Source organism: Apodemus sylvaticus, chromosome 11 (assembly GCF_947179515.1).
Source record: "Apodemus sylvaticus chromosome 11, mApoSyl1.1, whole genome shotgun sequence".
Lineage (NCBI taxonomy): Eukaryota > Metazoa > Chordata > Mammalia > Rodentia > Muridae > Apodemus > Apodemus sylvaticus.
This window is the reverse complement of record NC_067482.1, coordinates 74992823-75016189: the sequence shown is the minus strand read 5'-3', so window position 1 is coordinate 75016189 and position 23367 is coordinate 74992823. Positions and strand designations below refer to the sequence as shown.

The 23367-nt window shown below is 50.2% G+C and overlaps 1 protein-coding gene across 1 annotated transcript in view; it reads right to left on the bottom strand.

The window, feature by feature from the left end:
* Positions 1–23367, bottom strand: part of Sorcs2 (sortilin related VPS10 domain containing receptor 2) — a 380275-nt gene that overhangs the window by 33897 nt on the left and 323011 nt on the right. Inside the window, exons 5-10 of the mRNA XM_052199229.1 lie at positions 22337–22410; positions 19289–19353; positions 16715–16833; positions 13759–13848; positions 7356–7535; positions 1309–1455 (exon numbers count right to left, since the gene is read on the bottom strand). Coding sequence (XP_052055189.1) covers positions 1309–1455; positions 7356–7535; positions 13759–13848; positions 16715–16833; positions 19289–19353; positions 22337–22410 — 675 coding nt within the window. The remainder of the gene's footprint in view (positions 1–1308; positions 1456–7355; positions 7536–13758; positions 13849–16714; positions 16834–19288; positions 19354–22336; positions 22411–23367) is intronic.

Here is a 23367-nt window from a genome sequence, read left to right as displayed (position 1 = left end):
GGCACGGTTGCATGTAGCCTGGGGTACCTGGGGATGGAGACAGGCAGATCCTAGGGCTTTGCTGGCCAGCCAGTCTAACCAATTGTTGACCTCCAGGCTTAGAGAAGGGGCCCTGCCTCAAAAAATAAGGCTGAGAACAATGAAGGTCTGGAGACAGCCCATTAACTTCTGTTTTTGATATTGTTCACATAAATGTGCACACACACACACACACACACACACACACACACATACACACACACATAAAGAAATCTGATCAAATGTCCAACTGTATTAGAGTATCTATTTCAACATGGCCAGAGGAAGATATCCCTAGGCAAGCCAGGCTGAGCCATACATGGCTGAGAGAATAGCACTGTCAGCTCTGAGGACCCAGACTTGGCCACCTGTCAGTCTGTTGTTTACTCTGGATGGAGGCCACAGCTGCTCAGGTGGGAGCCAGGGCTTTGGACTGTCACGTGGTGCATCTATGGCCTGCTGGCTCCCAGGTACTTTGCTTTGGTCTCTAGTGGACTCTCTACCTTCCTGGGCCACTTGGTGGCTTTCTCCACCTCCCATCATCCTTTGGGTCTCCTGGACAGAAATCTCACAGAGGCTACCTCCTCACTGAGCTGCATAATTACAGACAAGAACCTTCTCTTAGCTGAAAGTTGTTTTGGCAGATAAATGTGGCTTCATGTCCCCAAAGATGATACAGAAGTTAGCCTTTCATAGCAGCTCTGGACCCAAGAGGGTTTCTTTATAAATGGCAAGTGATTCATGCGTGTGCAGGTTGGCAGGGGTTGTGGGCCTTCTGCATCTACAGTGGAGTCTGAAGAGGAGGCCTGAGAATGGGGTGAAACAGAGAGCTCGGGACACACAGACTCCATCCCTGCCCAGGGAATGCTGCTCCTCAGGGCAGCTCATACTCGGTGGCCACCTAGTGACTGGAAAATGCTGCCTTTAGTGGCACCTGCACTCTATACTCTTCCTCTGCGACTTGCCAGCTCCCAATAACATTCAGCAATATGCAGAAGCAGGCTTGGAAGTCCCTCTGCTCCTGCTGTCCCTTGGACCTCTGATAGCACCTTGGGGTCACATGAGAACTAGTCTGGTAGTGAACGCAGGTCAGTGGCTCTCTGGCCTGGGGTCATCTGGACGAGGGCTGTGGATCTGGGCAGTTTCTCACACTTGCTTATGGATAAGAATGATGCCCATATTTTCCTCTGTGTGGATCCCTATGCCTAGCAGAAACTGGTGGCTTGTGTGTCTCCACTGTGTGCATCTGTGCCACTCTCGTGGGAGCATGTGACAGGGTAGGGTACCTACCGGCTGGCAGTTGGTGGGCTTCCCGTTCATGTCAGTGCTCGGTGGCCTCAGGTAATCCCAGTCACGGCCCTTGTTGTAGGTTATGACTGTCGTCACCTTGCCATCCACTTTCTGGTTGGCCAAGAAGACCCCCTTCACCCCTCTGACCTGAGGAGACACAAGAGGGACCATAAGCCTTGACACAGATCACAGAGAGCAACAGTGGCCAGGCATTGCCCTCCACCGAGAGCACTGCATGGGGCTTTTACCTGGTGGCAGCCTGACACATGGAGACTGACCCCCCCCCCCCGGGGCTTAAATGGGGAAACTTCTGTCTACTCTAGGATGTGGGTGATCTGTAGGACACTGAACTGTTTGCCCAGGACCTCTGACCATTAGATGCCAGGGAAGGTCCTGTTTCCTGACTGACCAGTGTATTGATGAAGGGATCCCCCTACACCACTACTACTCTGGAGCCCAGAATCCCCTCACTTGCTGTGACTATTACATCTTTACAGGGAGGTCCTGGGCCACAGCAAATACTTCTGGATTTTCTTGGGGTCCCACAGCTCAATCCCTCAACAAGTCAACTAGTGACAATGTGAAGGTCCCTGTTTGTCCTGGCATGGACGGACAAAACTCTACTCTGCCTTCTTTTCTCTACGTCTTATGGGGTCTTACAAGATCTCCAGCTGAGGCTGTAGCCTCTAAGGGTGGCCACAGAGTCAATTCACAAGAAACCAGCCATTTCATCACCTTAACCCCAGTTCCTCCCAGGAACACCCTGTACTTCAAGCTCTTATTGACAAAGATTTAATGTAATATTAATTGAGTTCTTCTAGGGTGTTATGACATATAGAAATGTTCCCTTTCATCCAAGACCCACAGCAGAGGGATGTCTACTTCTTGTATAGAATGGTGTTGCTGCTCTCTCTCCTCAAAGGACCGGGACTCAGACAACTGTGTATTTTACTCAGAACTCTAGAGCCAAGGATTATAATTAGACTGAAACAGTTAACAAGGACATCAGTGCTCTCTACACTGAACTTAGCATGCAACACCTCATTTGAGTCTGAAAAGTCAGTGCAGTTATTCTCAATGTGTATATCTGCATGCAGGGGGACATCCCACCAGAGATGTGCTGCTGTGGATGTAGGAACGGAGTGAGGAATAGGCAGGTAGATGAATGGTGGTCTGGATGAACCATAGATGGAAAGATCTCTGTGGATGAATGGGTAGGTAGATGGATGGGTGAATCATTGGAGGAATGAATGAATGATGGATGGATGGATGGATGATGGATGATGGGTGTGTGGGTGGGAGGATGGATGGACTAGTGGATGAGTGGATGGACAGTTGGGTGAACAGGTAAATGAATGGGCAGGTAAACTGATATATAGTTGGCTGGCTAGATCATAGATGAATAGATGAATAGATGGGTCGATGAGGATGAGTAAATGAATAAGTGGATGGGTGGAGGGTTGAATTGTGAATGAGAGGATGTGTTAGGGGATGAGTGAATAGATGGGTGTGTGGGTAGATGAATGGGTGGGTAGATCAATGGGTGGCTTATGGATGAGCTGGGTGCATAGTCTGATGGGTAGATGGGAGGCTTAGTAGATGAGTGGTGGGCAGATGAATGAGTAGGTAAACAAGTGGATGGGTGGCTATATGGATGAATGGGCGAGAATATGGGGATAGGTGGTTGGGAGACGAGGAGAATGATTGGATGGATGGATAGATAAATGGATGGGTGGATTAGCAGATAGAGCAATGGTATCTCTACTATCTGTAGGTGCTGCAATCACTGCTTCAAACAACATGTGGGTCTCTCATGTGATTCGTGTTCACCCATCTGAAGGTCTCCAAAGTTCTCCTTTTATACATCAGTGTAAGTTAAAAAAAATAAAAATAAACCCATCTCAATTTTACCAGCTCAGAGGCCGCAAATTATGTTGAATAGATATAAATATAAAAAACAGGCCTGTGAAACAAGAGAGTGAGCTACTTGCTTCTCAACCAATGTGGGGTCGAGTGTAGATTTTATGAAGGGCACTCCAGTAGAAAATGGAGAACAAGAAGGAAAAAATGGAAGCCTATTTGCCAAGTGACTTCAACATCCAGCAAGGAGCATCTCTTGGTACCACAGGCTGAAATGGCTGCTTATGGCCAGGACTCTGCTCTCTGACTGCCTTTCTAGTCAGGATGAGTATCCCAGCACTTTTCTGAGTCTGTAGAACATGGGTCCATGTCCTTGTGCTCTGCTTCCCTCTCTGTCTCTGCAGTCCACGCTTCTGTTTCTGTTGTTAACACAGTTTTAGGGACTTCCAGTGAAGAGAACAGCATTTGACACATGACACCTCAAGACCAAGTTCTCAGCACAAAGAAGATTAATTTGCCCCAGAGGGACAAAGGGCAGGGAATAAGAGACAAAGACAGGAGATAGAGGACAAGGGAGATGGGAATGCTGGAGAGGGGGGAAGGGATATTTGTCCCAGAGAACAAAGGGCAGCCTCTGGATAGAAAGGAGACAGATGTGGCCATAGGAAAATGGTGGTCTATAAAGGTAAATACCTTTATTTACCTTTATTTATTTATCTATAAATACCCATGTTAGGATGAGGTATTTAATTTTGGTTGAGCATGCTAATTAAGGCAGCCAAAGGGGGCTTTTGATTGATGGACTTCAATACCCTGATGGCTGGACCTTGGCAGTCAGCCTCAGGAGGAGGAAGATCATGGGGGCTAGCTTTAGGAAAGTAATCTCACAGTTTCTAGCAAGGCTGAGGGAACAGGGAGAAGGCAGGGCTGCCAGGGCCATTTGTCATGCTTGGGCCTGCTAGAGTCCCTTCATTTGGTGTCTCTCCTACCAATGTCCTCAGGATTTGCTGCAATGGACTCTGCTCCACATAGTCAGCCTGGCAGACACATCTCCAAAAGCATCTTAAGGTGCCCCTTGTGACACCTTGTGTGACCACAGGAGCCACAAAGTGCAGTGATTTGGCCTGTGATACTCGGTGACACCCTGAGCCCTCTTCCTGATTCTTTTTTTTCATAAACAGTGCTCTTTTCTTTTTTCTTTTTTTTATTCGATATATTTTTTATTTACATTTCAAATGATTTCCCCTTTCCTGGCTCCCCACTCTCTGAAAGTCCCATAAGCCCTCTTCCTTCCCCCTGTTACCCCATCTACCCCTTCCCACTTCCCTGTTCTGATATTGCCCTACAGTGCTGCACTGAGCCTTTCCAGAACCAGAGGCCACTCCTCCATTCTTCTTGGACATCATTTGATATGTGGATTATGTCTTGGGTATTCCAAGTTTCTAGGCTAATATCCGCTTATCAGTGAGTGCAAGGGCACCCTCATTCATAAAAGAAACTTTACTAAAGCTCAAAGTACACATTGTACCTAACACAATAATTGTGGGTGACTTCAACACTCCATTCTCCTCAATGGACCAATCAGGAAAACAGAAACTAAACAGGGACACAGTAAAACTAATTGAAGCTTTGGCCCAACTGGATTTAATATATATATATATATATATATATATACACACACACACAATTTCATCCTAAAGCAAAAGAATATACCTTTTTCTCAGCACATCATGGTACCTTCTCCAAAATCGACTATATAATTGGTCACAAGACAGACCTCAACAAATATAAGAAGATCAAACTAATCCCATATCTCTTCCTGATTCTAACATAGCGACTCAGAAAAGTTCTGTCAAAATCTAATAGGCTGGGCTGGAGAGATGGCTCAGCGGTGAAGAGCACTGACTGCTCTTCCGAAGGTCCTGAGTTCAAATCCCAGCAACCACATGGTGGCTCACAGCCATCCGTAATGAGATCTGACACCCACCCTCTCCTGGAGTGTCTGAAGACAGCTACAGTGTACTTATATATAGTAAATAAATAAATCTTTAAAAAAAATCTAATAGGCTATGAGGAGGCCACACAACCAGGGGTCTCACAGACCTGTTGGATCACCCTGCGACTCAACAGCAGAAAACCTGGACATGCTGCTGGCTTCCTGGTGTCCATATGCAGGAGATTCCTGTACCATCTGCCAAGCCACACTCTTCCCCACTCACCACCGTTAGTGCCAGAGTAGGTGGCCCTGGGAACATGGAGTTTGGACTGGGCCTCTGAATCTTAAAAGAGGGCATTGTTATGGATGCTGCTTCACACCCCAGAACCCAAGCCCAGAGAGGTTAAGTAACCTGCCAAAGACAACACAGCAAACACATACCTGAGCCTAGATAAGAGCCCAGGTGCTGGAGAACCGGGTCTGAGCCTGTTGCTACTTCCCATTTGATGAAGTCAGAGAGGATGAGTCATTTGGGAGGCACCAGCTGGTGGGCAGTGGATGCTGTCCTGGCACCTGGCTGTGTGAACCTCTCCATGCCCTCCAGCCTCTCCCCGGTGGTCTCTGTCTGTGCCTGGCTCAGCTCACTGCTTCCTCACCTGGCTGACTCCTGCTCAGCCTCATTTCAAGGCTGCACCCCTCCTCCAGGAGGCCTACTCTGACTCCCCCTAGACTTGTCAAAAGGCATTGCTCTGTGTCCCAGGGACAGTGTGGGCTCAAGGACATTGCTGGCAGTCTTCACAGGGGAGCGGAGGGTGGTCAGCATGTGGAGAGTCCTTGCCAGTGACTGAGGGTGATACCCCAAGTGTGGCAGGCAGCATGTGCGGGAAGGATATCTGTGGAGAGGGTAGACAGCGCCCCCTCATGTCAGACCTGTCCATGACACCCTCCCATCTATCACTGCTCACCCTGACCTGGAGCAGCGGCCCTGTCTCTGAGTCTCTGAGTCTCTGAGGGCTCCAGTGCTCAGATGTTGCCAGAGGGTGGCTGCAGGATGGCACTGTCCCTCTGCAGCCCCAGCTGGGAGGGAACACTGACAAATGGGCTCTCCTCACAAACAAACGATTACATTCATCATTTTGCTGGGGATAATGGCTCCACACTGCCGCTGACAGCTGGAGACACATTGAGGCTCCCTCCACCTGGGAGGTCCCCTCCCACTCACAGGAACGAAGCCCATTGTTTGCCAAGGGCTACCCTCTGAGCCAGACTCACTCTCCAACAGAAGTAGTACCAGTGGGCCTCCTATGGCTCCCCCCAACTGGCCTGGGGCCCCAGGAGCGGATATAAGGGAAGGTCATTGTAGACAGTGTGGCTGGCTCTGCTCAGATCTGGTCTGTCTTGAAAGGTTGATGTGGGAGGGCTTGGTGGGGGAGGGGAGTTCTGCTGAACCTACAGCCTGAGTTTCCTGATCTGCACATGGGCTAAATAATATTGCCACCCCTGGCCATGGTATCCACAAGAGAAAAAAGGATTGTGAGGAGCCTTTCCAGACCAGGCCCTTGCCAGGTGAACTTTTTGTGCATGAGGGTACTTTCCCCAGTGGAGAGCTTTGGTGTGAACTCCAGAAGTTTGGGTCGGTGCCTTAGCATGAGTGAGACCCTGTGGAGACTTGTGTGGAGCCGGGGTAAGGCCAGGACCCCTGCAGGGGGCAAGGCAGGGACCCTGTCATCTCAGGCAGGTAGCAGGAGAGGCCAGTCACAGCAGGCCAGGCTGGACAATGTATGTGGTGGAGTGAGGACTGGTAGGAGAGATATATAGAGGTGACAGACGCCAACTCTTAGGCAGGGAGAGGAAAGAGAAGTCATGGGGCAGGAGGAGACAGAGCAGAGAGTCTCCCCCAGCTCCAGGATGGCTGCTCAAACAATACCTGGCTGTGGCCACCTTTGCGCAGGGAAGGCCTTGCATGCTAAAAGACTGATCTCAATTCTGCACGATGTCATCTATCAGGAATCTCCTTCTCCTTAGCAAACACCATCTCAATGACGCTCATTAGGAAATCTGCTTCCCTCTCTGCCTTTAATTCCCTATGCTTCAGCCTCTGGTTCTAAAGCCTGAAACATCTGGTGCTTTGCAGGTATCTGCATTCCTTAGGTCAGGGAGACCAGAGAGAGGGGGGGGGGGTTGGGGGTGGGGGGGGGGAGCGTGAGCAGTTAGCTGTTCCTACCATGCACACATGCCTGGTGCCGCCTACCTCAAGGATGTCGATGACCACGTTCTCCTCAGCCTGCTTCGAGCTGCGCACATTCTCCAGCACCAGCGAATAGCGCACTCCACGCAGGTCTGACTGGTACAGGTTGTAGGTGTCCACCTGGTTCCACTCCTGAACGGCCACGAACACCTGCTGCTCATCTGTGCTGATGATCTGTAGGTCCTGGGGACAGAAGAGCTGTCAGAGATGGTAGCCTGGGGCACAGTGACACCTCCCCTCTGCCCTGGGGAGCAGCTGGTCAGGGGTGGGATCCTGAGGAGCCATGCTCAGCTCTGTGGGCAGGTGGCTTCACCTCCATAGACTCCATGTCTGGGGATGAGTCCTCTTCCTCACCCCCACTGGACATCGTCCATCTCCCTACAATGAGGAAGGGCTCCCCCAAGTACGCCCACGTGGTCAGAATAAGTAACAGGTACAGGGTTGGCCCCCCCATCCTGGGAGTCAATCTTCCCTTCATTTGTCCAGCACCTGTTTATGACACATTTGCATCAGGACCCGTTGCCAGCCCTACCTCTGCCCTAAACTTCAGAAAGGAAGAACTTGCTGTGACAGTCAGAGCGTGGTACCCTCATAGTGCCCTGCAAACAAGCTCCACCTATCCACCATCCTGCACACCCAGCCCTTGGCCCCATGGGACAAAAACTGCTGGAAGAGCAGCAGCCCAGGCAATGGCTCCAGGATTCAGTTTACCCCCATGGGCCAGGTAGCTTTGTGGGAATCAGCGGAACAACTACAATTCTGAAAAAGAGCCCTATCATGTGCAAGGCAGAGCTGGGCTGACCTCTGCTCCTTGTTCCCCCTTTGTTCAGATCTGTGTGGACTGACCGGAGAAGCTGCAGCTGGGGTCGCTAAGCCTAGGTATGAAAACAGTCCCATCTCCCAGATGAACATCCTGGGATCCTGCAAGCCTTTGTCTTTCACTCTTTGAAATCCCTCAGTCCTCTGACAAGGTTCTGCCAGGCTATAGGATCTGAAGATGGATGTAGGGTATGGGGTGCCCTAACATGAAGACACCCCTCCCCCTCATGCCTTTTGGGGTGTGCTTACTTGGGGTAGTGATTTTTATTTGTATCTCTTTGATGAGGGACCCGTTGGACTCCTGAGTGTTGGACCTGGCCCTTCCTCTCCCTGTCAGATTGCACCCTATGCCATGTGTCCAAAAGGCATTTCTGAGCTGGGCATAGTAGTACATTTCTGGAACCCAGAATCCAGGAGGCTAAGGTAGGAAAACTATGAGTTTGAGGTCAGCTTGGGCTACATAACAGGACCCTTAGAAATGCAGAGGTGGGGCTTTGCAAAAAAGGGGTTCAATATGTGAAGCATCTATCATATACCTCTAAAGCTGGAGGACCCCACAGGAAAGGATCTGGGCCCTGCGTCTACAGACATAAACCAGATACACAGACAAGATGAAATAAGAGGTGTGTGACTCATGCGGAGCCCAGTCCCATATGTGACATTAGACAGCAGGGTGATGGAGGGCTCTGGGGTACCTGTGGGAACAGGCTGGCCAACACCCATGTGCCCACCCCAGTTTCCGAGCTGTGGGCAGGAGGCAGGATATGTTGCTTTTGGCTGGGGGCCATTTTGCAGTCCACCGGGGAGGACATGCATATCGGCTTGGGCTATGGTGCATAAGCAGATCCGCCAGAACCGTGTGGAGAGTGAGGATCTTTCCACAAGAAGCCTTGGCAGGGGAGTCAGGCTTATAGGAGGGATGAGCAAAGGGAGCTTGCACGCCGGGGTGCAGTAATTCAGGTGACAGTCCTGATCGAACTCCACTTACATTAACTGGTTAGATGCCCTGCGCAAACGCTTCCTGTAAGCTATGAAGCAGCTTGGGGCTGTCCACAGCGCCCCTCTAGAGAGACCTGGAATTAACACTTCAACATGTTTTTGCTCAGGCCCCCTCCTAAGCATGATTCACACACTCCCCACGTCTGGTTTATAGCTCGCTCTGCACACTGCATGGGTGTCTCTTCCTCTGCCACTAGCGTTATTTATAAACACCACTTTTAATGACTGCGTGATAGGTATTTGTGGCCCAGCCATATTTCACTGAGCCATGTATGCTCCTGCTGCAGAGGACTGAAGGGGATGTTTCTAGACCCAAGTCCCTCCCTGACTCTGCTTATTTCCTTCCCATGAATTCTAAGAAGGGAGATTGCCACATCAGAGACAGGGAATGTCTTTAGAACGATTGTTGCATGCTGTTAGCCTGTTATGGTGAAGTTCAGACCGGTTCCCTCCCCAGCAGGCTGCTTATGCCCTTCCTGAGGGCCAGTACTGAGAAAGGTCATACAGAAGCCTTGCTAACTAGTGTAACAAACCCTTTGTACTTTCATAAAACCCCATTTATTTTCCTCACAGTTTTTGTTTTTAGAGAAGCAAGCAAAACCATGCCTTAACTCCATTGTTAACAGATGCACAAAACCTTCACATGTGGTTGGCACACGTGGCCCTGAAAGATCTGCAGAAGGAAAACACTAGTTTCTTAATATTTATTATCAATGGACTCAGAAGTCTTTAAGATGTCTCCTGCCTGTGATAGGAGCCCAGTGGAGGGCAGGCTAGTGTGGAGGACCTACAAAGTCACCAGGGTAGGGGCTTCTGCTGGGTCATCGTTCTACTGTCCCAGGACATGGTGCTTGCCTTCAGGGTCCAAGATGGGTGTTAGAGTTCCAGCATCACACTGAATGTAAGGCAGCGAGAACAGGGGAGACGGGGAGAGGGGTGGGCCTCCATATGGTGACCTCAGAAGTGAAACAAGAAAACCTTGTTAATTTCTCATTGGTGATCATGAACGCATGGTCACATGCAGAGGAAGATGGATTCCCTGTGAAGCTAAGTGTCAGCTAGACTGTGAGGTCGGGCAAACTAAGATGAAGGGCAGAATGAATCCTGAGAACTGTCCTAGAATTTCTCCAGATCCTTACCTTGAGATGAAGAGATGGAACATGGAAGAAGGAATGGGCAAGCAGGTAGACGTGACATATGTGTGAGTCACATCACCTCTATGTTTGTGCATATGGTCATAGCAAACCAAAAACTGTGCATAAATCATAGCATACTATACATATAAACGGTTTTAGAACATTTTAATAAGCATGATGGCAGGAATTTCTTGTGGACCTCCATATGGAATTCCAATGAAATATGCCATAGTTATTTTTAAGGTTTTTTTTTATGTGTCTGTGTGAATGTACGTCATACACATGGGTCTCCATAGAGACCAGAAGACGACATCAGATCCCCGAGAGCTAGAGTTACTGGAGGTTGTAAGATATCCAACATAGGTGCTTGGAATCAAACACTAGTCCTCTGCAAAGCAACTTGTGCTCTTACCTGCTGAGCCATCTCTCCACCCTAGCATAGGTTTTTATATGAAATTCAGGAAGCATTCCCATGAGCCAGAACCTTCTTCCTATTTTGTCAGTGCTTTGGCTACTCCATTTCCCAGCCTTCTGGTAAGAAATATGCAGATTATCTAAGCAGGAAATCCCTCATCTATGACAAGTGGTATCTCTTGTGTTACTTTCTAGACTCCTCCTTCATCTTTCTGGCTTTATCATTTGATCAAAATGTACATTTGAACATGCCTTTGTGTTTTCCACACTTGAGACTGGCCAACCTTTGAGATATTCACACTCATGCATTTCATGATTTGGGAGTTGGCAGGAAGCCACTGTTTCTTGGTTTAATCTCTCTACCCCTTGCTCTCATGTCTCTTTAGGATTCTGGGTGTGTATGTGCTACTTTGGTGATGGTGTCAAAAGGTCTTGGCTACTTCTACTATCCTGTCCTCAAGTTCTCTGATTCTTTCTCTGCCTGCCCAGATCTACTTCTGAATCCTTCTGGTGGACTTTACTTGCTTATTATTTTTCCTATTTCTTTCTAATTACTATGCCAGGGTTTCTTTTTATGGCATCCTTAACATTTCCTATCTCTTTGCAGACATTTCTTTTGTGTGAAATGTCTTCCTGCAGTTCTCTGAGACAATTCTACTGAAGTTTGCCCAGCAGGTCGACCAGATGGCCTTTCTTAGGCATGATTTCAGTTCTGAGTAGATCATGTTCTGCCTCTCTGTGATTGTTGCCTTGTGTTGCCTGTTGCCTTGTGATCTTTGATGAGTAAAACTGGAAAATGTGTGTGTGTGTGTGTGTGTGAGTGTGTGTTGAACTTTTAAGATCTTGCCCTTCAGCTTCTGCTAGCCTCAAATTCATAATCCCACCCCACCCCCAGTCTCCCAATTGTTAGGGTTAATAGACATGTCCCATCATGTCCTCTAAAACTGGATTGAGTGTATGATACAATAACTGCAAATTCAATTGTCTGTTTTCTGTGAGACTACCTTGTTGCTTTTGTCTCTGATCACTAAAGGCTTTGTCAACACTGAGAACCAGACTGACATGTGTGAGGTATGGTGACATTGGGCCCCTTATCCACACGCTTAGACATTCTAGTCCTTAAAAACCTGTCCCCCAAAGAAGATAGAGGCAAAGAAAAGGCAGGTAGACATGCTGTAACCCTGCTTCAGCTGACCATGACCACTGATATCAGAGCATAGGCCTGTGCCTGGAGGGAAAAGTCTAAAGTACCCAGCCTGGCCACATGCTAACTGTTCCAGGAAAGCACACACATTTGTCTGCTGTGAGGAAAGGGCAGGTGTGGGTACTGTTCCTAGTTCAAAAGCTTAAACTGTCAAAAACTGACACATATCGTCTGATGCTTGGATGCCGGAGCCTTATAACAGACTGAAGAATCCCACAGTGGCCATGACCCTATACTCTGCAGTGCCACTGTTGCCAAGGAGGAGCAGGGCGAAGGCCCTAGAGCTTGGACTCAGCCATTCTTTCCAACACCACTCTCCTCTATTCTGTGTGATATGAATTTTATTTTACTTTAAATAAATTTATTACAAATACAGAATGATTTTTGTTCTTTCAAGTAAATTTGCCTTTGCCTTATCCCTGTGAGAGCTTTTTATATAATTTGTGGTTCTGTAGATTCTTTGCAAGAACATTTTTCTCTGCTAGGGAACTACAGGATTTTTGAAACAGTCATTACAAGTCGACAATTCAAACCAAGGATGCGGACTCGTCTTAGCAGCTGTCTACACTTCCAAGCATCCAGGAGTGGGTTGATCAAGATGGCAGAAAAGCATTGTTTACCCCCTTAGACACGGAGCAGGGAAGGCATGGTTCTACATAGAACCAGGCCACACCGTGCTGAGCCTGACCTAACTCCATAGGATGACATTCTGCTGGACATCGACTAACATGCTAATGATCTGTGTATTTGGTCCATTTCCTGAAACTCTCACCAGTGAACCCCCACAGTGTAGGGGATGCACTTACAGGGATACCCACATATCTGCACCATGGCTGGGCTGAGCAGGGTGCTAACTCCTCAGCTTGAAGTCCTGCAGCCTGTCACCTGAGTTAGCCATACGAAGGTCACTTTGTTTTGTGACCAGGGAGGACCAGGGCAGGGTGGGATTCAGGGAAAGGGATCTTAGCTGGGGAATCCCTTTAGGCTGAGGCAGCCATTTCCATTTTTTTGACATTATTCAGGTGACTTCAAAAAGCAAAAAATGAAGGGATGGCTTGTTGGGAGGAAGCAGGCAAGAGTTGCAAGTTCTCCATAAAACAACAAAATCTGATTAGGAAACGTAGTTATTGGGCCTATGGCTTGTTGACAGGATGTTCTTCAGTGCTTTGCTGAGCTGGGTGAGCAGGAGGGATCAGGTCACAGGCCCCTGGTAGAGGGCTCAGGTGCTGGGAGGCCCCAGGGAGTTGTGCTCAGGGTCGCAGAAACCATGCCTTGTGGACATGACTTATTAGAACCTTCTTCTCCGCACAAGGACCAGGACTATAACCCTGACAGGCCCAGTAGAGCCCCTCACCTCCAACCCTTTGTTGAAAGAAAACTGTTAGCTTTTGTTTACTCAGCTAGGCAGCAAATTTAGTGAGCTCATTATTTTCTGTCCTATCTTCTCTGTTTCTGAGGAGATGTTGAAGAAAGGCCTTGTTGACCTTTTCCCTTTGGTTCAGAAAAGTCTGAGGTACCTAGGTCCATAGCTCACAAATAAGAAGGTTAAGCCTCTGGTCATAGAGGCCCTGAGAGGCTGTCTTCCTGAAACTCTACACTGCCCTTGGCTATGCCCTCTACCCCAGGTCCTTTGCACATGCTCTGCCTTCTCATCTAATTACTTTCTTTTTGCTCTTTCCACAGATACTTTATTATAACGGGCAGGCAGAGGCTGTGAAAGTGTGACCACATCCATTCTTCGCTCCTCTCTCAGTTGACCTTGGGATCCCAAACCCTAGTGTCTAAGGTCTCATAGTCTTTGCATCTGGCAAAGGATGTGGAAGGACCACCTCACCTTGGGCAGGGCATACTTGGGCAGCTTCATCAGGACAAAATCACTGCGTCTATAGGAGACATAGTATTTGGTCCGGTTTGTTGATGTCGCCTAGGGGAGAAACACAGCGTCAAGTGACAGAACCTCCCATCAAACTCCACTCTCCATTTGAATGCAGACAACAGTGGCTGTGCCATGTGCCATGGCGGTTCCTCTTGACTGGCAGCTTTCCTGGACGCAGAGTCACCTAAGAGACGAGATGATGAGGTCCACCTCATGTTGTGTCTACGAGAGCATCTTCAGAAAGGATTAACAGAGCAGAGATCTATCCTAAATTGGAGCAGAAGTGGGTAGCAAGCCAGCTAGCACAGGGGTCCCTCTCTGCTTCCCAGCTGCCATGGGAAGCCGATTGGCTTTGCCAGGCTCTTCACCAGGGCAGATGGCAATGCCCCAGACTGAGCAAAGTAGCTCTCCCTCCCAGTTGTTTCTGGAAGGTTCTCTGTCATGGTCACAATGTCTCGTTCTGCCTGAAATTGTAGGCTCCTTATTCAAAGCCCCCCGTAGAGTGCGTCAACTCTAGGGACTTCCCACATCTTTCTGGTAACAAGAACCTGCCTCTCACCCATCTCTTAGCATCCTGTCTCCTTGTAGCCCAGTCATGGGACAAGGTGGAGAAAGTTCCATTTTCCAAAGTGCTCTCAAGACAGACTTTGGGTAGAGGTATAGACAGGCGGAAAATAAGTGTGAGCTTAAAGTGACCATCCAGCTTTCTAGGCATGGGAACCAAAATAAGTTGCATTTCCCAGGGCCCATCTACATGACCAGCACTACCCTTGGCACTGCACCAGGGCAGTGCCTCTGACTGCAAAGCACACATCCCTGAGGGTTTGCACCAAACAGATGAGGAAACGGAGGCCCAGAGAGTACACAGTTTATCTCCTGCATCGAAGGGAAGGCTGGAGAAGAGGCCTTTGCTCCCTTGGGTGGTCAAGGCTGAGATCAGGAGAGATGGAAAGGACTTAGTGGTGGGGGCTTCTCAGAGACAGCTCTCTGTTCTCAGTGTGTGCACATGGGTAGGTGTGGAGCCTCATGAATCTCCATGAGGCGGGTCTCTCTGTGTATGCGCATGCATGTCTGTGTGTGCACTGTGGATGTGAATGTGTGTAAATATCTGTGGATAAGAGTGTATATGTGAGCATGTACATGTGTGCATGTGAGCATGTATGTATAGGAATGTATTGTATAAGCATGTGTTTGTGTGTGAACATATATAAGTGCTGTGTGTGTGTGTGTGTGTGTGTGTGCACCTACAAAATGCATTTATGGAGTTTCCATGTGGGTATATGTGGGTGTGAGCCTGAGGTGGGTGTAAGTCCCAGTGTATGCAGGTTTCAGTGTGGAGGGCTGCCTGGTATGCTGTGGTGTGTGTGTGAGCATGAGTTACATGTGAATCCCAGTGTGAGTCCCAGTGTATACAGATTTTAACCTGTGGGGCTGTCTGGTGTAGAGCTGGCTCGTAGGCATACTACTTCAAATTCTATCTCTGAGAAAGTCTCCCAAGGGTACAGCAGCTTTCTGAGCTCAGTTTCTCTGGAAATGGGATGGTGCTCTCAGAACCCCATGGTGCACTCCCAGAGGACTGTCCTTCTACCACTGCAAAGATGACAAGGCTCCGCTAGAACCCATCTGTGAAGGAAGGGACTCTGGTCTGAAGGTGTCCAGGTCTTGGTAGAACAGCTATGACCTGGACACGCAGAGGTTCTAGGAACTTGGAGAAGGGTCTCTGTGGTAGGAAGGCCTGGTACCCCTCCCTCCACAGCATCTGCTATCCCCAGAGACAGAAGACAGGCGAGGGATGCTGTGCCTGAGAGTGTCCCAAAGAAGCGGATGGGCCCATTCCCAAAGCCCGTCTGGTGGATGAGCTCAGGGCCAGAAGCAGAGCTAGGCTTCACCTGTTCTCGTTCCCCGGGGAAGCCACTCACTTGTACCCTTGGTGGAGGCTTAGTGTGCAAGGAATGGCCACTCTGATGGTGAAGGGAGTGGGCCTTCCATGACACATGGTGGCTTGGTTTTATCTCTAGCAACAGAAACCATTTCAGAGCAGGAATGGGAACCGGTAGCTACCAAAAGAGACAGGTATAGGGACCCATAGGTACAAATGCAGAGCAGAGGACTTGGTGGGTGTGGCCAGTGATACAGTGAGGTCATTGGGGCCCAGGGCTTCCTGATAAGTTGAGAGAGGGGCTAGCACTATTGTGATAGCCCCTGCTTAGGAAGGAGCGCCATGGGGATCGGCCAGGGAAGAAGAATGGGAACCTGAAAGGAGCCTCTGCTGACAGGACATTGGGATGCTCTTTGGAATTCTCTTGCAGGAGGCTCTGAGCTCATCTCCCAAAGTTCTATAGGACAGCACAGGGACCAGCAGTGGAATCCAAGGACATGGCCTGTCTCTGTAGATGAACTTGGAGATGCTGATGGTCTCAACTTGCTGGGGTTTAGAATCACCATGGAAACCAATCCCTGGCCTTGTCTCTGAAAGATTATCTGGGCTAGCAAGTCCAGCAGGGCCCAGGCTCCCCACTCTAGAAATGGCCAAGAAGCTTCCTGGCAGTGTTTACAAGCCTTTCCCAATTAGCCTGAGATCTATACTGGGGGCACCACAGCAGTGTCCTGGTCACGGGGGTTCAATAACCAGAGCATACAGGGTAAGACCCGAATCATGAAAATGTAAATGTGAAATGTATATACTTGGGTTTGTGGGTTCCAGATGGTGGGCAGGTACATGGTGGGCAGAGAAAATCAGGAACAACTTTGAGACAAGGTTCTGGTGCCTGGGCACCTCTAGATGTTCCAGCCGCCATAAAGATGCAGAGACTCTAAGCCCTGCTAAGTGGCATTCGGAAGTGAAGTGGTGTTTCTTGACTCTTTGATGGCAAAGGGTCATGCACTGTCCCCTCCCAGCACCTGAAACACTCACCTTCAAAAAGATGTACTCATCCTGCACGGTCAGGGACCCGCGGTCGATGGGGCCAGGGAAGGGCGCTGTGTGTGGCTGGGCTGAGCAGTTGTGGATCAGACACGTGTAGTACCGATAGCCTGCAGAAATAAGAAAAGCCAGGAGATACAGACCCTGCTGAGACTCAGGAGCAGCGAGGACTTCTGGGATCCGACCACTTGGTAACACCAGCACCTTGGCTTGGTCTGGAGTTTCATTTTTCAAATGGCCTCACCCGCCATGATGCCAGCTCAGTGGGGACAGGCACCATTCAGGATTTCTTTAGCTGCTGGGGAGAAGTTGCTGGTGTGTTGAAGAACCATTATTCAAAGGAAGGGACGACCAGACAGCTCAGGAACCTCCCTGGGCCCCACCCAGCCCAAGCCTCACCCTCTCACAGACTTGGGCACCTTTCTGGGCAGGTCTTGGTGTCTCTGGACACACTTTCCCTCTAACTTAAAGCCCAAACTCCCATCTTTCCTCACAAGCTCCAGTACATCAAACTGAACTTGGGTTCTGCCGGGAAGCTGCTGTCTCTGATCTAAGAGATGTTTCCAGGGCTGGTGGGAACAGCCCGACTGCAGACTTCCCACTCACTCCAGCCGGGAATCGGTCACTCGGTCACTCTCTGGCTCAGTTATTCTCTCACTCAGTCACTCACTCACTCATTCATCCTCTCACCCACCCACCCATTCATCCACTCATTCAATTTTATCCACTCATTCATTCATCTACCCGTTCATATGCTCGCTCACTCACTCACTCACTCACTCACTCACTCACTCACTCATCCATCCATTCACTCAGTCACTTACAAATCCACTCAGTCACTAACTCATCCACTCATTCATTCACTCATTCGATTCTCTATTCACTCACTCATCCACTCACTCATATGCTCACTCACTCATTCATTCATTAACTCAGTCACTCACTCACTCACTTGCTCACTCACTCATTTCCTTGTTATTCATTCATTAACCCACCCTCACTCATTCACTTACTTGTTACTCATTCATTCATTCATTAACCCACTTTCAATTCATTCATTTCTTGTTTATTCATTCATTAACCCACTCTCACTCCCATTCCTGTATTATTCATGAAGAAGCTGCGTGAGGAAGGTCCTGAGCAGTGGGTGACTGTCGTGGAGGACTGGCTCCTGGGAGCAGTGAGCACTGCTGCTGTGGAGACAGGCAGATAGACCATGAGGCCGCTCTGGTATGGTGAGGGCAGTGAGCATCCTTCTATCCACCACACAGGCAGGATGCCTGCACAAAGGTCTACTCAGGGGGCCTGGCTGCATGTAACACTTCTGCTGGGAGACCGCGAACCAGTCAGCACTCAACCTCAAGAAGCTCTCAGGCCAGGGGAATGCACGGAAAGCTGGGTGCTAGGGCGCTGTGGAGTCCTAAGAGTGGCTGGGCAAGCTCGCCTGGGGGTGATGGGGAAAAGCCCACAATAGATAAACACGGACAGGCAGTCCCAGTCAGGTAACGGGAGTGTGGTGATCGTGGAACAGCATCCTCCGGAGGATAACATGAACAATATGTTAGGAGATGGGGTGATTTGAGCGATCTGCTGCCAAACTCTGCAGACTCTTCCAGCAGGGCTCTAGGCCAGGGGCTGGTGAATTGGGATGTGAGATCTTCAGGATCTGGGCAGGGGCCCATTCATGGGCCAAGTTGGCCCAGGGGCTTTTGATATAGAGTTTAGCCTGCTGCACACAAACTCTGCTTCCTCCAAAATGGAGGCTATGTGAAGGCCCTAAACAGCGCTGATCCAGGACTCAGCTCATCCTAGGATGTGGCATGTCCTTAGTCTCAGCCAGCCATGCTGTCATTTGGAGTCTGGCAGGTGTCACCTTTGTACATCCCTGCATTGGGTGTGTGTCCTAAGACTTGGCAACCCAATGCCCACCCCACTCTCTGAGGTTTGCTCCCTGCTTACAAAGGCAACAGCTGTGGTAACATTTGGTTCCACCCTTTGAGGTATGGAGCCCTGGCTGAGAATTTGGAAATGGCTGCCTACACAGGGAATGAACCTGTGTGGATCCATTGTTGACCACATGCATCAACCCATTTAAGAAGGACAAAAATGTTCCTGCCCAGGACCCCCCAGGGCTCCACTTGGCTGGTGCCCGTGGATTGCAGAGGACAGCAGTGTCACTTTCCCAACATGAGACTTGCTCAGTGTGAAGGCTCCGAAGTTACTGGTTGGCATGACCCAGCCCTGCCTGTGGGAGGGGAGCCACTGAGACCAGAGCCATCTCAGCCTTCAGGCAGGCTGGGTGGGGCCATGCACTAGGAAAGCCTCAGAGCTCAGGAGCTGGAACAAATTGCCCTTTTAATAGAATTCCCACAGAGCAGGGCTCCTCCACTTCAATTCATCCCCAGCGGGAAACGAGTGTGCTTTGAATTACGGCACACCAGAGCACAGTGAGGTCGGTGCACAGGGCTGACCACTGCGGATAGGCCAGTGAACAAGAGCCGAGCTTAGCAGCACCACTGGGCAACAAAGCTCGGACACACCTGTGACCGAACACCACCTGCTTACCTCCACTGAGGTCCTGAGCTTCCATGTGGACCAAGTTGGGGTTATCATCCACCCCAGACACAGCCCTGGAAAAGAAGAGGTTGAAGATGGTATCAGCGAATGGGTGGCTAAAACCTCCCCCCTGGGCTTCTACTGACCACATGGCCTCTCTGGATCTGGGGCTACTCATGTTTTGTGAGTCCAGAGGATACATACAGTCCTCCTCACTAGACCTTCAAGGTCCAAATGGGAGCCTTGACGAAGCCGGAAAAATCCAGCTCAAGCTTGGGGAAGCTGGCACCCCCTCGTTTATAACATCGTTTATATGATTCACTTCTTCCTGGGGGTCTCACGACACAGTGGAGACACAGGCAGAGGCTGCTGGCCCAAGTCTGCACAGAGAGAAAATCAGAGGTGCCTAGGGATGCTCCTACGGTCACACACCCTTAACAGGCTCACTGGGATTCCAGCTAGGATCTGGATTCTCCTTCATCTGACAGATGACTGGTCAAGTTGCCCACCACGGGATCCAGGTAAAAAATCCCTTCCAAGTTTGTTCCAACACACAGGCTCTGTGAGAGCAGTTTTCTCCCATATCACCTTTATAAACCTATACCACACTCCCCTAAGCCATGGTTAAGCCTTAAATTTCATAGGTTATATGACTTGCCCAAGGACACGGGTGCTGTCCAGGGTGGCCTGAAGCTCTCACCATGTCTGCTTGACCCAGAATTCATACTCTTCTCAGAGCACCCCTACTGGTGAGGTCTGTGTCCTAGGACCCCATTGAGAAGCCTGTGCTAGGCCTCTAGAAGGCAGCCACAGGACATCCAGAGAAGTACTACAGCATCTCCAGGAGCCGGTGGCACCTACTCTGCCAGCGCTATCCCAAGCTTTGGAGATAGGGATCACTAAGACATGGACTGAGAGCTAAGGGGTCAGAAACTCAGCTGGGACCTTTCCAAAATCCCAGATGTACTCATTTATATAGGAGAGACAGAGAAAAGAGATAAGAATGGAGGGATGGGAATGGGGAAGGGGAGGGAGGGGAAAGGGGAGAGGGAGAGCGAGGGGGAGAGAGAGAGAGAGAAAAGAGAAGAGAAGAGAAGAGAAGAGAAGAAAAGAGGAGAGGAGGAAGAAGGAGGGAGGGAGAGAGAGAGGGAGGGACGGAGGGAGGGAGAGAGCATGCACATGGGCAGGAAGCTCCCTTCTTGGAACAGAGGCCATAAGGACCGGGGTAATGGCTACACACTGGTAGGTCCTGGGAGCAGGTGCACTCCAGGTGTTCTTTTAAAAGCTCATCCGCCTGCTTACTCAGCCATTCATTCATCTGCACCCCATTCATTCACTCATTCACCCATTCATTTGCTCACTCACAACACGGCACCAGTCAGTGTCTGCTTTCGTGGTTTCACTCCAAGGCTGCTGACCGCCAAGGGGAGGTGACAGCCCAGAACAGGCCCCTTGCCACACACTCCTCGGGATCTCCTTAATGAGCCAGTGTGCTGGTTAGCTTCAACGCTGCTAACAAGCCAGGCCTGAGATAGAGCAGAGGTCCTGGTGCTTTCTCCTGCTGACCCAAGGACAAAGCTGTCAAAACAGTATTCTCTATTGCTCATAACAGAGGCCATCCCTTGTCTGTCACCGTGTTCCAGAAAGGATCCAATCAGCTGTGCTGCCAAGCATCCTGTGACTCTCCCACATGACAGGCACAGCCCCAAGCCACAGAGAAGCTTATGGGCAGAACCAGTCTGATTTGGCCAAGATAATAGCAGCTTGAATGTTAGTCCTTTCTTCCCCATATCTCAGGGCTGGCTTTTCTCTAGCTAGAGACTGAGACCCCCCATCCCCCATTAGCCTGGCTTGGGACAGGTGACAATGCTACAGTCTCCCTGAGGGCCTTATGTCTGTGGCGCTGGAGAAATCACACTTCCTGAAGTTAGCCCAGACTTCTGGGGAGCGACTCAATGGGGCAGTTTCTGCTTCCCACAGAGGATATCAGTGTTGGGCCTGTGACTGACAGCCACCATGTGGTTTCAGGAAGTGTAGTCCAGTGTGTTGCTACAGAGGAAAAATCATTACTTCCTCCCAGGAGCAGAGGGCACAGGAGTCAGGAGCCAGTGTTCAAAACCAACATGGGAACTGGATCCTTGCAAGCACATCATGAGTTGCAAGAAGGAGGAATGGGAAGGAGGTGTTTGTAGTGTGCATCCACATTGGAGGCAGGATAGTGGCCTGGTTGGGAGGTTAGTACAAAGTTGTATGTCCATTTACACTACAACAGAAAGGACATGAAAGTACATGTATGTATGTGTATGTGTGTACATGCAACAGAAAGCCCATGAAGATAGGGGCATGTGTAGAAAGTGAATTGTGCTCATAGACAGGTACAGTGTGGGCCCTGAGCCAGCTGCCCTGGTTTCCTGCCCCCTTGACTGCTCAGGGCCCTAGGCAGATGCCTGTCCTCGATGGTGCAAACACTTGTCCTGTGCTCTCTGGGCCCAGCGCTGCCTGACTGGGGTGGTGGAGCTGGAATGATGCTCAGGTCCCTGAGGTCCCAGAAAGTCATACAAATGGGGAGCCAGCACCCCGTGGCCTTTGTCCCTGAGGCCCATCCCACCTTCATTTACCCTCTTGCCTGCTCCATTCCTCAGAGGCTGCTGGGTCTTTGGCTCCTAGAAGGATTGAACATTGTGATATTGTGGGACAAAGGAGTGAGATCCATGGAACTGGTGGGGCAGGAAAGCAGGCCTAAGCAGGCGGGGCCTGGGTATCCCTGGAGCAAGGGAGGCTGCACACCACACAGGGCACCTCTCAGGAGAAGGGAGCTGTGTTGGCAAGGAGCTGGGAGGAGGGCAGCCTGAGCTACCCTGAGCTGTACCGTGCCAGGGTCCCTGTGTTTCCCAGTAGATGGACACAGAGGACAAGGTGGCCCTGAAGGATACAAAGCCACACAGCCTGGCAGTGAGGGATGGGAGGCCTGGACACACCTCCAGGAGCACACAGCGGACCCTACAGACCCCCTGGAGTGAGGAGGGGATTAAAGACTCCCGTGGAAAGGACTCTCACCAGAACACATGGTCCTTGGTCACCCGTTCCTGCAGGAGTGTCCACTTCTTCCCCAGGTCCGACGACACATACAGCTGTAGGGCAGACAGAAGAGAGACAGTGGTTTGGTGGGGAGGTCCAAGTGACAGTGATCTGCTATGGGGCTCCCCCAAGGGAAGTCACTCTTGTCCTCCAGTCACACTGGAGCTGCAGGCTGACCACCAAGGGCTGAAGCCCAAGAGAGGGCTGCACGTGGACGTCTTCTCACCCAGGTAGCCTGGCAGGTGAATTCTTGGGATGGACAAAGAACCAAATCCCAAGGGTTGCCAAGGGTGGGCTCCGTCTCCTGGTCCAGTCTGAGGTGGCACAGTCAGGCAGATTCACATGGGACCCTGCCTCTTCTTTCCCTCTTCCAGCCCTTCTCAGGACTTCCCTCCGTGGGACACTTCTGCACAGGACTCTGGTGACCTCACTGGACAGGGAGTGTTGCTCTTTGTCCTAGCTGCAGGCGGCTGAAGAAGAGGCTATTGGCTGAGGGCGACAGAGAGTAGCCAGTGTGGGCTGTGGCTTCATCTCTCAGGTAGGGTCAGGGACAAGTTTTGAGGTGAGTGGCCTTGGCCTCCTGCTGGGCCCATGCCTCTGTCTGCTATGATGGGAAGACCCCAATGGAGGCAGACTGACTTCTCTCCAGACGGTCACGATTTGCAGCTCATCACCTTTGGCAGCTGTAGAGCACATAACCTGGGCATGCATTTGCTGCATGACAGACACATCGAGTCCCACCTCCCTCCTCCCTCATCTCCTATGTCCCTGCCTTCTCATGGTTCTCATGCCAACCTTCACATACTGAGACAGCTGGCGTGGATGTGGCGAGTCTGTCACCACTGTCCCTAAGGCATCTTTCATTTGCATTATTTCATAGGTGTCACCTCCAGTACTGGCTTACTATGACAGCCATGCCCTTCTTCTCTTTCTGGAGACATGTGGACATTGGAGACCCCTTTGGTGCCACGGGGCTCTGTACATTGAAGTCTGTCTTCATCGGAACTAGG